The following is a 15157-nucleotide window of genomic DNA, read 5'->3' as shown; positions in this document are numbered from 1 at the left end:
AACATATATGTTTCACTGTAATTTGCACAGGTTTACTTTTGTGAAAGCACTGTTGGTTCACTTTAGACAAATGCCACACTTCAATCAGCCTGCCATTGGGCAACAGGCTTCAGGAGAGCTGCAGAGGCCCCACCACAGGCCGAGCCCCTGGCCTATTGCCCGTGCCAGCCTTTCACTTTATTTCCATCTATACTTCTCTTATTTTCGTTGCTATCTCAAAGAAAGTAAGAACAAGAGAATGAAAGGAGGGATATATTATAGAACAAAAGGAAAGAAATACAGAATGGACAGTGTGGGAAATAGAGATGAATTGAAGAAACTAATGAGTGAAGGAAAGGAAAGTCTGGCACTGACTCAGGACTTCAGGCTAAATCAGTGGTGCAAACTTTATGTACACATTAAAAAGAACATCTTTGGGCAGAAATGTGAGAAAATCCTATCCCACTAACACTGTTGTGTGCAGAATGCGAGTACCTGTAGTGTTAAATTAGCACTGCCTAAGCATTCTTATGGGCAAGCGTTATGTTTCTGAACGCTGCCAATCCAGACAAAATGTATATGCTAATTACCACCATTTTCTGCACATTTTAAGGGGTCAGGCCCCTGTTGTACTGAAGAACTCTGAATTTTACTGTAGGACGAAATATAACATTCATGTAGGTGTATCTGCAAAACTCACTCTGAACAAAGCAGACACAGTCTGGAAGGAACCACCCTTCTTCTTCTTTCCACTCTTTCCACCAGCAGCAGCGGCCTCTGGGATTTGAAAGTAACACATATAATCCATGCATCAGAAATTCTGCAAAATCTACATACTTTGTGAATGGTGCCTAATTTTTAAAATGCATGAGAATGGAATATTTACCAACTTCAGCAGCAGTAGCTGTGTAAAGCATGGCCAGCAGTTTAACTGAGGACTTCTGATACAGCTGAATAACAGAGTCATTCAATGGATCCTTGTTCTTCTCCAGCCAGCCGGTGATGTTGTAATCCACAGTGCCAGCGTAGTGCACCAGGGAGAAATGAGCTTCAGCCTTTCCTTTGCCTGGCTTGGGTTTCTCAAAGCACTTACACTTGCCAAGATGCTGGTCATACAGCTTGTTCTTGAAGGAGGTGTCTGTAGACTTGGGGAACATGCACTCCTCTTCAAGGATGGAGAAGATCCCCATAGGCTAAAATATAGAAGATATCTGTGAGCCATGGGCGTAGTTTTGAAGGATACATATAAATATAAACCCCCAGCCATTCATTAGAAAGGGACCCACCTTCTCAATAAGCTCAATGCAAGCAGCCAGATCCATCCCAAAGTCAATGAACTCCCACTCAATGCCTTCCTTCTTGTATTCCTCTTGCTCCAGGACGAACATGTGGTGGTTGAAAAACTGTTGCAGTTTCTCATTGGTGAAGTTGATACAAAGCTGTTCTAAGGTGTTAAACTGCAAAGTAATGCAAACGCGTCATGTCATTGGCTATCCATTGTTATCCCAATTCTACCAGTACCTCATCTAGCTCAAGATTCCAAACTTACATCAAAGATCTCAAAGCCGGCAATATCCAGGACACCAATGTAGTACTGTCGGGCTTGTTTGGTGTCCAGCTGTTGATTGATACGAATCACCATCCACAAGAAGAGTTTCTCATAGACAGACTTGGAGAGGGCACCAATGGAGTTATAGACCTGGTGTAGGAATGGTTACAGCTGTGAGCATCACACAGAGCACAGTCTAAACAGTAACACATGTTTATGTTTAGATTTATTTTTATTTGTAAAGCGCAACCAAGCTTAAAGGCATATGGGCGCTATTTAGACAGGTTACAAACATAATAATAAAAATAAAGATCAGTAATAATGCGTGTCAATGTTACATACAAAAATTTACAAATATACATCAGTCACATTACAAAATAGGCAGGGTTACATATATAAAAAGGGAGGTGATTGTGTTCAATTGGTGTAATTATTTATACGACCAAGTTGAGGTCTTGCTCATGGAGCCAGACTTTAACCTTTTTTCGGAATATATTTTTATTTAATAAGCACTGTGTTATCAAACATATGGGGAGAAGTGATGTAGATATACCTGATTAACAGTTTGTCCCTTGGTGACAAATTCATTGCCGACCTTCACTCTTGGGTAGCACAGCGCTTTCAACAAGTCAGCTGAGTTCAGACCCATCAGATAAGCAATTTTGTCAGCAACTACAAGTAGAAAAGAGGTTGTATAGTATATCATGGCTGTTCCTCGCATTTTTCAACTGAATATTCCATTATACCCTTCTGCCAATTTTACTTTGGATTCGGGGTATTTGTGAAGGAAGAGTGTGTGCCATTTTGATGCTGGTGTATGCAGATGTTTACCATTTAGTAGTTATTAAGAACAACTGGCGGTACATTTTGAAAATTAGTTAATACCATACAACTGGCTGGCCACTAACTGCATGGACATATTATACGGTAATTGCCACATTGACAAGACATTGGAATGAAGAGCTGTGCCTTTGTTCTCCTGTGCAATGACAATATCCTCAATGCCTCTATAAATTATCTGAGCACGCGTTCACTCTGCTAAATTGCTTTTTAGTCCCATCGGCATCAGGGAATCAACTGCTCTCAATGCAAGTCACTCTGATTCTTGAGTACTGCTATCTTTCTCCCTCAATTATGCCTCCACTTTTGTCAGTGTGTTTATTTAGACAAGTTAAAAAGTATCTTGGTAATTAGAATCATCATGAAATTACTGTCTGCAATCTGTTTCTCTACATTAGCACCACTGGGGACCTCACCATCTGTGCCATCAGGCTCAGCCTGCTCCTCACGCTGCTTCTGCTTGAATTTCATGTTTCCGTGGTGCATCACTGCGCCGGTCATCTTGTAGATGCCGATCTTTTCATCTTGGTTGAAACCCAGGATATCGATGGCACTCTGTGGAGAAACCAGGCACATGCTATTTTGCCTATTCCCAAATGAACATGTTTCAGGCAACTGATTTGTGTTGTTACTTTGCACTTTTTTTTAAAATGTATTTTGTTTGTAATGGGCGAATGGAGCACCAAGCGTATGTGCGATGTACCCAGATAACATGTACAGTTAAACAGAGAAAACAGAATAAAACCATGAAGATTATAATATTAAACCTTCATAAAACTATTTCATTTACAGATAAAATATCACATACAAGAATATTAGCCCCAAACAAAAATGCACCACCTAAAAAACCTGAGCTAACAGCCAAGTCTTCAGAACCTCGCGAACGTCTAGTAAATCCAGTCAATGAGGTAAAGCGGCTTGCAGGGCATGTAAGTAGATAACATCAGCCCCTACAAATAATGCTATTAGTGAGGAGGACCAGCGAAACCGGGAGACCTCGAACCAGAACACATACCATCTCCACAGTCCTAAACGTCTGCAGTGACCAACCTACTTGCCAAAGAATTTGGGGTTCACTATGCACTACATTGTAGCCCAAAATGAGCAAATATTTGCTCCCAATGGAAGCAGGTGGAGCTGTATGAGGCTAGAGTAAATGTGACTGATCTTCCTTGCCCTAGCGACCAAACTTCCGGCAGTATGAGGGACGGTCTTCAGGTGAAGTTCTCACGAATATCCCTGATTTTCTTACAAGAGAAATTGACAAACCCTGTGCAATTTACAAGAGAGGTTTCAGAGACGCTGGTTGAGCGAAGGGAGCACTGTTACTTTCAATGTTTCTTATGCACTAAGGCATATAACTTACATCTGTTGCCATGAGCTCCTCTTGGTCATCGATACTCTTCACCACAATCTCCCCCTGACTGATGGTTGGGAAGTCGTATGGGTTGGTGGTGATGAGAAGCATTTCTGTGAAGGGGAAACCATTGAGTGAGTGGATTCCTGCAGTACGATCCTGACCATGAGTTACAATGAATGGTCCATATGCAAACCACATATTCCACCTTTAATCATGTAGCATAAACATTGCAGCTATCCAGAATCATTGCAGATCACCATCCCCCTTTTGTGCATTGTGTTGGTGGTGGGAATAATTGTGCAACTCCAGCTTTTTGCACATTTCCTATTTATTAGGGCTCAAAACCTAGTCAATATGAATTATACTATCTACCCATCAGTTCGCCACCACTTTTTACTCTGGCCCAATTGTAGCAGAGAGCAGAGCTCCACATGTAGTGAGCACAAGTGCATCTTCTTTGTTGTTCACACTAAAATTACGTTCACTTGACACACAGTGATACAGGCGACATGGAGCTGGAAATCCATGCCATGAACTTACCAACAAGCTCTGGCTTTTTGTTGGTCATGACTTGATAGAAGATGTGGTAGCTCCTCTCGGCTGACAGCTGGAATGTTACTCTGGATTTTTCCAGGAGGTCTGTTAAATGATAGAAAGTTCAAACACATTGTTATACTTTTCTTGGAGATTTATTCAAACATATCTGAGGATTTTACTTTCAACTCTTACATGTTTCAATGTCTGCAGAAGCCAGTTTCCCTGTAGTTCCAAAATGGATTCGGATAAATTTACCCTAGAGAGTAAAAAGGGACAGTGTCTTCAGAGATATAAACAGGAGATAGTCAATGTGTTTTCAAAAGTAAGACAGAAATAAACCTGGAAGACTTACAAAACGAGATGAGTTGTCATTCCTCACAGTCTTGGCATTACCAAAGGCTTCCAGCAGTGGGTTGGCCTGGATGATTTGATCCTCCAGAGTTCCCTATTTGAAGGAAAATGCAAAGTAAATGGCCTATTCTAACACATACATTATTAGAAGCTGTAAATATTCATTATGGAGAATCACAAACCTGCATCTTTCCGCTTGTGGCGGCTTCCTTTTTCTTCTCGCCAGACACTGCAATTGTTGCAAAGTACTGGATGACACGCTTGGTGTTTACAGTCTTTCCTGCACCGGATTCTCCACTGGAGATACAAGCAGAAAAATGATTTTAACATAACGAGGATCACCAGCATAGAACATGTCCTGCACTTCAGGCACAAAGATATTCTAGTAGTAAATGTTTAACTCACGTAATCAGGACAGACTGGTTTTCACGATCTGTTTGAATGAAATAGATTAAGAAATGTAAGTGTTGGGTAATAAAGATACACATCAAAAAGAGAGACACAAGGTTAAAGCTTTACCTGTCAACATGAACTGATAGGCGTTATCAGAGATGGAGAAGATGTGAGGTGGGGCCTCCTGACGCTTCTTGCCTCTGTAGGCTGCGACCACCTCGGGGTTGTACACTGGCAGCCACTTGTAGGGGTTCACAGTGGCACAGAACAGGCCAGAGTAGGTCTGAAATGGAAGAAGGCAATATTAGAAAAAAATGAGGCAAACCAAATTTTCTAACTTATGTTATAGCTATACAGCTTTTCTTTACTTTGTTTAAAATGGTTCATCGGTGTGCCGCCTGTGGCCACCATCATAAACATTATTCAATGTCTGGCATTTGCCAATGCTCTATATTGGAAACATTATCTCTTGGTTGTGACACTTTGAAAATTAAGTGCAGGATCACTTTGCTCTTATTATCATAATAATTACTACTTTTCACGTGAATTCCATGCGCTCTGTCCTGCTGCAGCTCTTCTCCAAATTAAGTCTTATTAGGCTTCTTCTCTTCATTTGTGCTTTTGATTTGGATCATCAATCTTGAGCTTCGCTAGTATTCCTTGGTCTGAATTAAGTCTCATCCCTGTGTTCGGTAATGTTCACTGTCACTCACAGTTGCTTGTGCTTAGGACAGCTGCCTTAGCGGGTGACACCAGCTCCTATAAAGTACTCAGAGCATTGCAACAAGCTGATAGTATCCAAAGCATTCTCATCCCTCAACCTTTTGGAACCCTCCATCTCTTTTTCCTCTGTAAGTAAGGTTTTCTGCTAAAAAGGCAAGCTCTCTGGCACACAAGAAATTAATGTGTTTTTAAGTGTATGGGTGCTAGACGAAACTATAGTGTCTTTGGTTACAACCATATCATATACAAAGGTCATATTGAAAGATTGCAATAAGTGTTTTCAATTTGGACACAAGAATATTTGATGAATTCTGAGATACACTAATGAGAAAATTGGCTGTCAGTGCATGCTCTTAGATCGATGGTTGTCGACCAAGGAAGCAGGGAGGACTTACATTGTCTGGTCTCTTACTAGACTGTTGCAACAATCAGAGGAAATTGATTTACAGAGCTTTTTCCAATGGAATTGTACCATTGGAAAACACTTTTGTATATCCGGCCCATAATGCAGTATTTCTACAGCCCTCCAGTTGCAGTCTTACTATCAGTCTGTCAGAATCAGAATTATCCTTGTTTTTCACCCAGACTTAACAGTGGCAGCCAGGAGAAACCCACGAAAGGTGGGTGTCAGCAGGTACTTTCCCAGGATCAGAAAACAAACACACAGCGCGTGTGGGGAATCCGACAATCTAAAGGCAGAGTACCTACATGTGCCAAATGGCCATACATGCATGATTCTCTTGCAAATGGTTCTGAAATGTAATGGTGGTAAAGCTGAAGTTGGCGGATCTTTAAACTTAAAGCATAGTCAGGAGAAAGAGTTCTGGGATCAAAGCATAGTGAGAAGAAAGGGTTCTGGGATCATGAATCCAGCAAGCAGAAATAGGGACGAGTTACAGAGAAACAAGCACATGTTTCATCCAATACATGGAGTGATTTGAAGAGGCTAAGCCACTATTTCACTTTGTGATGTCAGAAGCCTACTGGTACATGAAAAACATGTTGTGACAAATCAACATATAAGTTATTCTGTTTTACCCTTTCACTAAACCTGAAGAGGGTTATTCAGTTCATAAAGAAGTTACTATTACCTTCTATGTGAATTGAATTGCTCTCCCTATATTCAAGTTAGGAGTTAGTCAGTGATACTAAAAGTAACTTCTTTGTGAATCAGCCCTATCAGTGTTAACAAAAATGGGTAGGACTCCCCTCCATATGGGCTGAGGACGGCTCTGTTTTCTGAGAACATGATCGGGTGTCCTTGAAATCACAAAAGATTGGCATATCAGATATTTCAGACACAGCTCTCTGCCAGACAGTGCAAAGTCTTGTATTATGTTTGGCACTTTTCAGTTGGTAATAAGTTGTAAAGTAGGAGAGGTACAGTGTGTGCCGATAGCTAGGGATGCGCCTGGCTGTCATCTATGGGTTTGTCATCATACTTACATAGATCATCCAGGCCGCGTATCGCTCAGCGAGGTTATATAGCACAGAGGGCTCATTCAGATGGGTCATTATGACCATGTCTTCAATCTTATCGTACTTGGGAGGATTCTGAGGGTAGACCTGAGTGTCTTTGACTGTTACAGTCTGAAAAGAAGCAAATACGAGCAAAGTTAATAGTGGGGACAGGCAGTGCCTTGTGAGTGTATCATGGCATGCACGTTTCTCAGTTATCATTCATGTGATATGTTCATTACCCTGCCATCATCGGTCTTGACGGTGACTTTGCCACCCTCTCGGGCCGTGATCATTCCCTTTACAAAGAGTTCTTTTTCATCATCCACGTAACAGCTGTTCTTGGCATCAAATGGCCTGTTCTGGGCTTCTATACGCTCCTTGTCAGTCTTACGCAGGTATTGCGCAGCCTCCCCAAAGACCGCCATTTCTGAGTCCCCCATGGCTGCCGACTGTTACTACAGAGATTAGAAACAAAATTGGGCTAATTAAATATTAGTAGATTTTATTTTCTAAATTGATCCACTTTTACAATAAAATCTCAGAGGATAACTAAAATGAGTGCATGTGATTGATTAGTGGGTTGTTAAACATTTCCAAACATTGCATGCTGCCACTGTACACCTCAGTGCATCTCAAGTTACTACAATCTCAGGGGTATGGTGCCTTTTAACATTAACCTGCTTTTTAATCTGACTCTCGTCAGGAAAGTACGCATTTGTTGCGATGTGCCCATATGTTCAGGGGCCTGTGTGTCTTTTGTTGCTCTTCTCAGTCGGGTTCCCTCTTGGCAGGTCGCGATTTCACTAAATGACCAGCACATTGGCAGTAACTCCATGATGCCTTACTTGTGTATCTCTGCAGAGTGGCCAGGATTGATGGTGCAGGGAGAGGCTGAACGGCCATCTCCAATGAGCTGGTGTTATTTTTATTGCTGGGCAACAGAGAGTAGTTTGCTTTATGCCAATGACGTCGACACCCAAAGCTTTAAATTCAGTGCCGTTCACAGGCATTAAATCCACCCAAAATGTCATATATGCTCTAAAAGTATTATTTCCCAGTGTATATTTTACAGAAAAACACCACCTTTATGTTTTGTTATCCAATATGTATACTGTGCCCATCACCAGAGTAGGGGTTTTACGGCGCCTGCACCTTTCCTGAGGGTGTGTATAGTGTCTTTTCCCGGGTCTCACAGACCTCAGTTTGTGGAGTGAGGAAGCAGGTTGAGAGGGGATAAGAAGGGATAGGCCAGTAGACAAACCACTTCAGTAAGGCAAAAAAGTGTCGTAAAAGGAGAGGTGATTTGGTGTAGTTATGGATGCATGTTTTACATGAGATTATCAATATTGTGGAGATCGTTCTAAAGTAAAGGCTTTTATGTGATGGCAAAATATAGATGTCTGATACAAGAAGAGGTTGATGCCTGGCTGCCTTATCCAAAACGAATGGACTAGTGTTCATTTAGGAGGGAGATGTAATGTAAGTGGGCACATAAAGCTCGTGGCCGTTGCTTGGTTATTTATCCACCCATTGACTAGCGATGGTCATGCTAAACCTTACACCCATTCCCAACCATCACTACCTGTCCATCACCTCCCAAAACACATCCTCCTGAGATCTCGTTGAGCCATTTTTATCAGGGCCTGCTAGCGTTATTTCTAACCAGTATTCTGAGAGGTAATGGATTAATTACAGCTGTAAATGTGCTATTGGTGCAATAATGGACTTAACCAGGTGCGCGTTCAGCCACTTTAATCATATGCAGTATATGCCCCCCCCCCTTCTTGCACTGCAGTCCTATTGAATAAAGCATCGGCAATGCCAACAGTTGGTGCTTCGGTATAGGTATTAGACATTTGCCAGGAAATGCTTTCATTTACCAAGACACACACTATTTTCCAGTACCATTAGGGCAGTGCCTGGGAAATGTCTTCCCCATGCCTACACAAAAGCCATAACTATTGGCTTTGTCAATGTATGCTTTTAAAGAAATCTAGAATATTCATGAAGGGAAAATTGATAAAGCGTGTGTTTGAGCAAAATTCGCGTGCACACGTAATGCGTACATGCTGGCAGTCTACACCCTGTTACTATGGGCGATTCATGCATTTTACTAGGGACCTCCAGATGCCATGGTGAAACATGCTTCTCTGTTTCCTACCTATGCAAATCACTAGGGACCAGCCACAGTAACACAAGGACTGAGAATTTGTCAGCAGTTTAATTAGTATGAGTTGAAGATCTCCACAAATGCTCCTACAGATTGAATGTGCATCACGTGTTGTACAATTGCGCATCATGAACATGCTTATTAGACAGCGCACATGCTGAGGTTATGCATATTGAGGTTGGCTGCTTGAGCAAGGCACACAGGCAACGTAGGTACAGAGGCCCTCTGAGTGCATCAATGTACAGTCCCTTCCACAGTGACTGCCATACATTGAGTCCTTGGTGATGGTGGAAAGGCAAGTGCACTGGCCTTTTAAGAACATCAATCTACAATCCCTTCCACAATCATCTTCCATAGCGACTGCCATGCTGTGGTTCCTTGGTTACAGGAGCAAGGTGAGTAGACAGATTTCTAAGAACATCAATCCACAGTCCCTTCCACAGTGACTGAGATACAGTGGATACTTGGACACGTGGGCAAGGTGTGTACACAGACTACTAAGAACATCAATCTACAGCCCCTTCCATAGTCACCTTCCATAGCGACTGCCATGCTGTGGTTCCTTGGTTACAGGAGCAAGGTGAGTAGACAGATTTCTAAGAACATCAATCCACAGTCCCTTCCACAGTGACTGAGATACAGTGGATACTTGGACACGTGGGCAAGGTGTGTACACAGACTACTAAGAACATCAATCTACAGCCCCTTCCATAGTCACCTTCCACAGTGACTGCCATACAGTGGATGCTTGGTCTTGGGGCAAGGTGGGCACACTGGCCTTTTAAGGACATCAATCTACAGTCCCTTCTACAGTCACCTTCCACAGTGACTTCCATACAGTGTTTGCTTGGTCATGGAGGGCAGGTGGATATGGAGGCCTTTTAAGGGCATCAATCTACTGCCTTTGCCACCGTGAAGGCCATAACATGGCTTTGCTGTAGATGCTCTTCCAGCTTTGCTGATGGACCTGCTAGTTACCTGATATATGCATATGAGGTGTGTGCATGCATTTTCATGATGTGGTAACACATGACCTGCACAGCTTGCCTCTTCTACTCACGAATTTTCTGATTGACATTATGGGTTATAGGACAGACGCAACGGAGCGGCCATTTTGCTATATAGTGGTTTGAACTAGTAGATACAGGTTTAGACTCTTAATATACTAATTTGGAAGCGGTCCTTTGTGATGAGAATGGTGAACCTTTTTAGAATTAGTTGGTCTGTGGAATTGCAATACATTTTTGGCTAATGTATTAGTTCTATGGTTATTGGTTAAATTGAATTTGATGGTTTCTTATAATTTTAGAACTCTGATGGTATATGGTCAATCCATCGAACACCCAAGCATCTAATACCAAACCATCGAATTATATGCAACGAAATTCCATTCCACCGAATAGCCATTTCGTTGTATATAATTCGATGGCTCCATCAAACTTAGTGGGGTGTGGGCTAGGGGTTAAGGTTGGGGCTAGGGTTAGATTAGGGTTAGGGTTAGTGTTGGGGCTAGGGTGGGTTAGATTAAGTGTTAGATTAAGGGTTAGATTAGGGTTAGGGTTGGGGGCTAGGGTTGGGGCTAGGGTTAGATTATGGGTTACATTAAGGTTAGGGTTGGGGCTGGGGTTAGATTAAGGGTTACTTCAGGGCAGTGCCCCAGATATAATTTTGAGATGGGAGTATTTTACTCTCTGAGAGTAAATGTGATTTTAAGAGAGCAAAAATTACTTTTCTCCTTCACAAGAGAGTAAAATGTATGCGACATCCAGCCCACATGTGGAAAAACTGTATGGACATCATTACTATGAAGAGTAGTTGATGTAACCCCTCTAGTACTGTTTCACTGCTGTTAAATCAGACATTCCTTAAACCCAGAGTTTCAAACATGGAAGAGCGGCTCTACCCACCACCTAGTTCAAAAATAAGCTTCCTGACTCTGGCCATGTGAAGACAAAGTTCCATTTCACAGGCATTCTTACTCTCTACAAATTCAAAACTAGTCGCACAGTGTGTATGTCAAACATCTGTTTCTTCTAAAGAGTTGTACGACAACTGCTGGAGGAAGGGACCCACGCCGTCCTAATATCTTGCCAAACAAAATGTGATCTTCCAGGCAAATGAAATTCTCTAATGGCACACCAAGCATCTAGCAGTCATTAGGAGGGTGCACATGGAGCGCAGGGTTATGTGAAACTGTGTGCACGGGAGACTGTGCTCTACTGGTGTGCAGTAGGAATGCAAGTGACACGTATATTGAGTATCTCTGGTTTCATCTTTTGTTTATTTATTGTCTAGTTGTGTGAAGTGGGACTGAACTATAAATACATCAATAAGAATTGGATGTATGTAAGTGACAGTAGAGTTAAAGGAAAAGTGGAGGAAGGGGCTGTAGGGGTTCCTTGCAGGGAGGGAGTAGTGTTTGCTAGCCCTGATTCCTAGTACATAGCTGGAGTGGAGGGTGGAGGGGTGGAGCCAGCTGCTATTGTTGTAGGAAAGGGGACGTTACAGGCTGACTGTAAAGGGCGTTCTGAGAGACGGTGCAATGCCCCCTATGTACCACAAAGTCTCTAATGTCCCACATTGCCATTTACCACCATATATGCCGGGGACATTTCAATATGACCCTGTTTTGCCACTCAACAGTAATCTGCATGTGAAGTGGCTTAATACAACTGCAAAGTATAACTATTCAAAAGCTAGCAATGCCGACAAACCAGGGCCTGGTTTCTCACCTAACATTACTAGAGAGAAGCAAATGGTGACGAAACCGCTCATATTCTGTAGTCCCAGTTTAGCTCACCTTGGGCATGTTTGTACAGCACGTGGAAGTTTGTTCACATTATAAATGCAGTACTACAAGTACCATAATGCAATGTGAAGAAAGCCGAACACTGTGAACTGGCACATTATGTTACATCTAATAGGAGACAACTTGAGAAGGCCCTACAATGCCCTATGGGTTATACTACTTTTAAGACTTAATTACAGAAGAGCCTCTGTGATTAAGTCACTATTTTAATTAATAATATGGCACATGCTTGTTACTTATTGCCATTATGTGACAGTACACAGTGCCACAAAAAGTGGTTTATTTTATGATTCCATTTGCTTTGCGTGTAGAAAATTCAAACCCCAACTTGGGCTTTAAAATTCATGTCTGAATAGCATTGCAAAGTACCAAACATTAGCCTGCAGAGAAGACGTGTTGAGAGAATAGGGTCCCTCCCACACTATATCATAACTCATTAGGGTCTCTGCTGCAGCAGCCCCTTATTAGAAAAGCGCTTCTTAAAGCACTGTTTGTGTGGGAAAGACCCCACTATTGTTGTTCCTACGGTCCGGGTAGACGCAATTTGACAATAATTGTGTTGACATTATTGGAGGGCTTCAGCCCTGCTAGCCATTGGCTTGGTAGTGAGGGGGTGTAATGGGTGGAAGGAAAGTAGGAATGGAAAAGAGGGATACAAATACGCTATCAGTAAGTAACCAGAGTATGAGGACAGTAGAGGTAGACATGCACTGTTGAGGGTTTGTGTTGATCCAACTGACAAGTGCAGTGATGCAGCCGTAAATCAATATGGCTTCGCATGCATAAAGGCATTCACGGTGATGTCGAATGCAGGTGTTAAAGGACTATGTAGAGTAAGAGAAGTGTATAAACAGGGAAGGGTCGGCTTTGTATGCTAGCTCTGAGGCTATTTAAGGTAACGTTCTGTGACCTCGCGCACTTGTTTGAAATGTTACTGTTCGCGCCACTCGTCCTACTGATCAGTCATTTTCTTGAAGCCAGCTATGTTAAGTTTTGGCTTTTCGCTGGTGCCATATCTAAGGCAAAACTATTGCATCGGAGTACAGATAGAAGGGAGATACAATGTGAGATGGGGCACCCAGTTTATGGCTGTGTTTTTAACGTTTTACTCACTCATTGACGGCCCATGGCCAAGCTAAAACGTATAGCCGGTCCCACCCAACCTCCCTGCCCAAAAAACACCCTCTTTGGGTCTCTTTGAGCTACCTCTATCAGGCAGTAACATCAACGTTGTGCCGTATAGGGCATGCCAGTGTTAAGCAGCCTGCTAAGAAATAAAAACGCAATTGCAGCCGCAAATGAATGTTAAAAAAATGTCTTAACCAAGTGTGTATTCCCCCCTTCATTTATGAGCAATTTGTCTCCTCACATTTGTTCCTTCGCTAAAGTCGTGTTTCAATCATGTTTTGCTATTAGACCTCATCTCAGTAATGTGGTACAAATTACTGAGATGCGGTCTATTAGCATGATTATGCTTGTTGGTTCATGAAAGTCCAGGTTATCTGTGCCCCACTATCAATGCTGTCATTGCTTCAGTCACTTTGGACCGTGTCGGTCACCATTACAGGGTGTCCCAAAAAACAAAAAAAAGGAAGTAACTATGAGACACGTATCCTTCTTACCCACGAAGGCGTTAGACACGTTCTGTTGTTCTGTTAAACCGCAGTGGGCCCATGCACCAAATGATGAATTCTAAAGTATCACTAAATAATTTGGCGGCGATGAGACCATGCCTGTCCGGTTGGCCTCGCCGCGGGACGTCTCTTCTTGCACGGCCTTCCCTTTGCGCTACGCTCCGGGCCTGCGAGGCATGAACTGGGCTGTGGCCTTTGATGAGCTCACCCTGCTGCAGCTGTGCATTAATGCGATATATGAAGATCCGCTCGTATCGTGTGAATGTATTTATAACGGAGCATCCCGAGACCAGCAGATATATGTCTGTGCAACCATCAGCCCTTCCTACACGTCCCTATGAAACGCACTTATAAATCCGTCCCGCCACGTGTAATGCTTAATTAAAGGCTTTGCATTTGCATCAGATCTAGTGCATGATGTCCGCCGCTCTGTTGTGTCATTATTGATGACCGAAAGCTTTGCTATCATTTCCCCTTTTAAAAAAACACGTCTTACCTGACAGTGCCACTCCGTGAAGATGAAAAGCCGGCCCCGTACCCCTGGAAAGAGGAGCAAAGAATAGAAGTCAATTAGAAAGCTTGCCAGAAAAAGTCAGGATTTCTTCTTACGTTTCTACTACTTTCAACCATTTCTATTTTTCGTTAAATTATCTATTTTTTTGCAGAAGGTTTCTGAGGGAGTGAGTTAGTGAGTACGTGAACATGAACACGAGAGGTCGATGGCAAAGGATGGATGGCGGCACAGGACACATGTATTTACACTGGATGTAAAAAAACAACAGCAGTTAATGAAGGTTTGCATGGAGAGTGTCTGCACTTACCGAACTTCTGAAGCTTCTGTAATGTGGAACTCGGCCCTCCCTTCTTTTATAGGCGTTTCATCTGCTGGCTCAGCACCCGTGCTCTTTCACTCATGGAATTTAGGCGCATGCCAGTATATGTTGCAGAAGCCTAATGCAGTAATATCTACTGTTCTATCTATAAATAACCGGTATAATTAAACATGATCGTTGGTGCCAAGAGACGGCCTGCTACAGCGGTAGCCCATTCGCACATTGGAGGTTCTCAAGTGATGTGATGCACGGTATAGTTGTCATTAGAGAGCATGTGCTTAAGCCTGGGATCCCGGCGGGCAGAGCATCGTTTACAATGAAGATTCCCCCTGCTAATAGCGCAGGGAGCTCTTGATTCTATTAAAGACAAGGAGGCGAGCATTATGCTTCATCTTCTTATTTATTTGCTCTCCAGCAGTTTCAACACAACAAATAAAATGTCCATCTATCCGATGGCACAAACACATTTTTTTTTTTTTTCAAAAACTTCATTTCCCATCAGCCTAGGCCCTGAACCC

At 42.6% G+C, this 15157-nt stretch overlaps 1 protein-coding gene across 1 annotated transcript in view; it reads right to left on the bottom strand.

Annotated features, from left to right (window-relative positions):
• LOC138569502 (myosin-4-like) overlaps positions 1-14366 on the bottom strand; it is a 32359-nt gene extending 17993 nt beyond the window's left edge. The window contains exons 1-16 of the mRNA XM_069647534.1: positions 14303-14366; positions 7433-7648; positions 7179-7322; positions 5136-5292; positions 5022-5049; positions 4799-4913; positions 4618-4710; positions 4458-4521; positions 4269-4367; positions 3735-3838; positions 2785-2923; positions 2082-2200; positions 1529-1678; positions 1266-1436; positions 866-1172; positions 680-756 (exon numbers count right to left, since the gene is read on the bottom strand). Of these exons, the coding sequence (XP_069503635.1) occupies positions 680-756; positions 866-1172; positions 1266-1436; positions 1529-1678; positions 2082-2200; positions 2785-2923; positions 3735-3838; positions 4269-4367; positions 4458-4521; positions 4618-4710; positions 4799-4913; positions 5022-5049; positions 5136-5292; positions 7179-7322; positions 7433-7633 (1968 nt within the window). The 5' untranslated portion in view covers positions 7634-7648; positions 14303-14366. The remainder of the gene's footprint in view (positions 1-679; positions 757-865; positions 1173-1265; positions 1437-1528; positions 1679-2081; positions 2201-2784; positions 2924-3734; positions 3839-4268; positions 4368-4457; positions 4522-4617; positions 4711-4798; positions 4914-5021; positions 5050-5135; positions 5293-7178; positions 7323-7432; positions 7649-14302) is intronic.
• Positions 14367-15157: the final 791 nt, after the last annotated feature.

The sequence above is a fragment of the Ambystoma mexicanum genome, chromosome 2q, assembly GCF_040938575.1.
Source record: "Ambystoma mexicanum isolate Mex_15411 chromosome 2q, UKY_AmexF1_1, whole genome shotgun sequence".
NCBI lineage: Eukaryota > Metazoa > Chordata > Amphibia > Caudata > Ambystomatidae > Ambystoma > Ambystoma mexicanum.
This window is presented reverse-complemented; position numbering and strand designations above follow the sequence as displayed.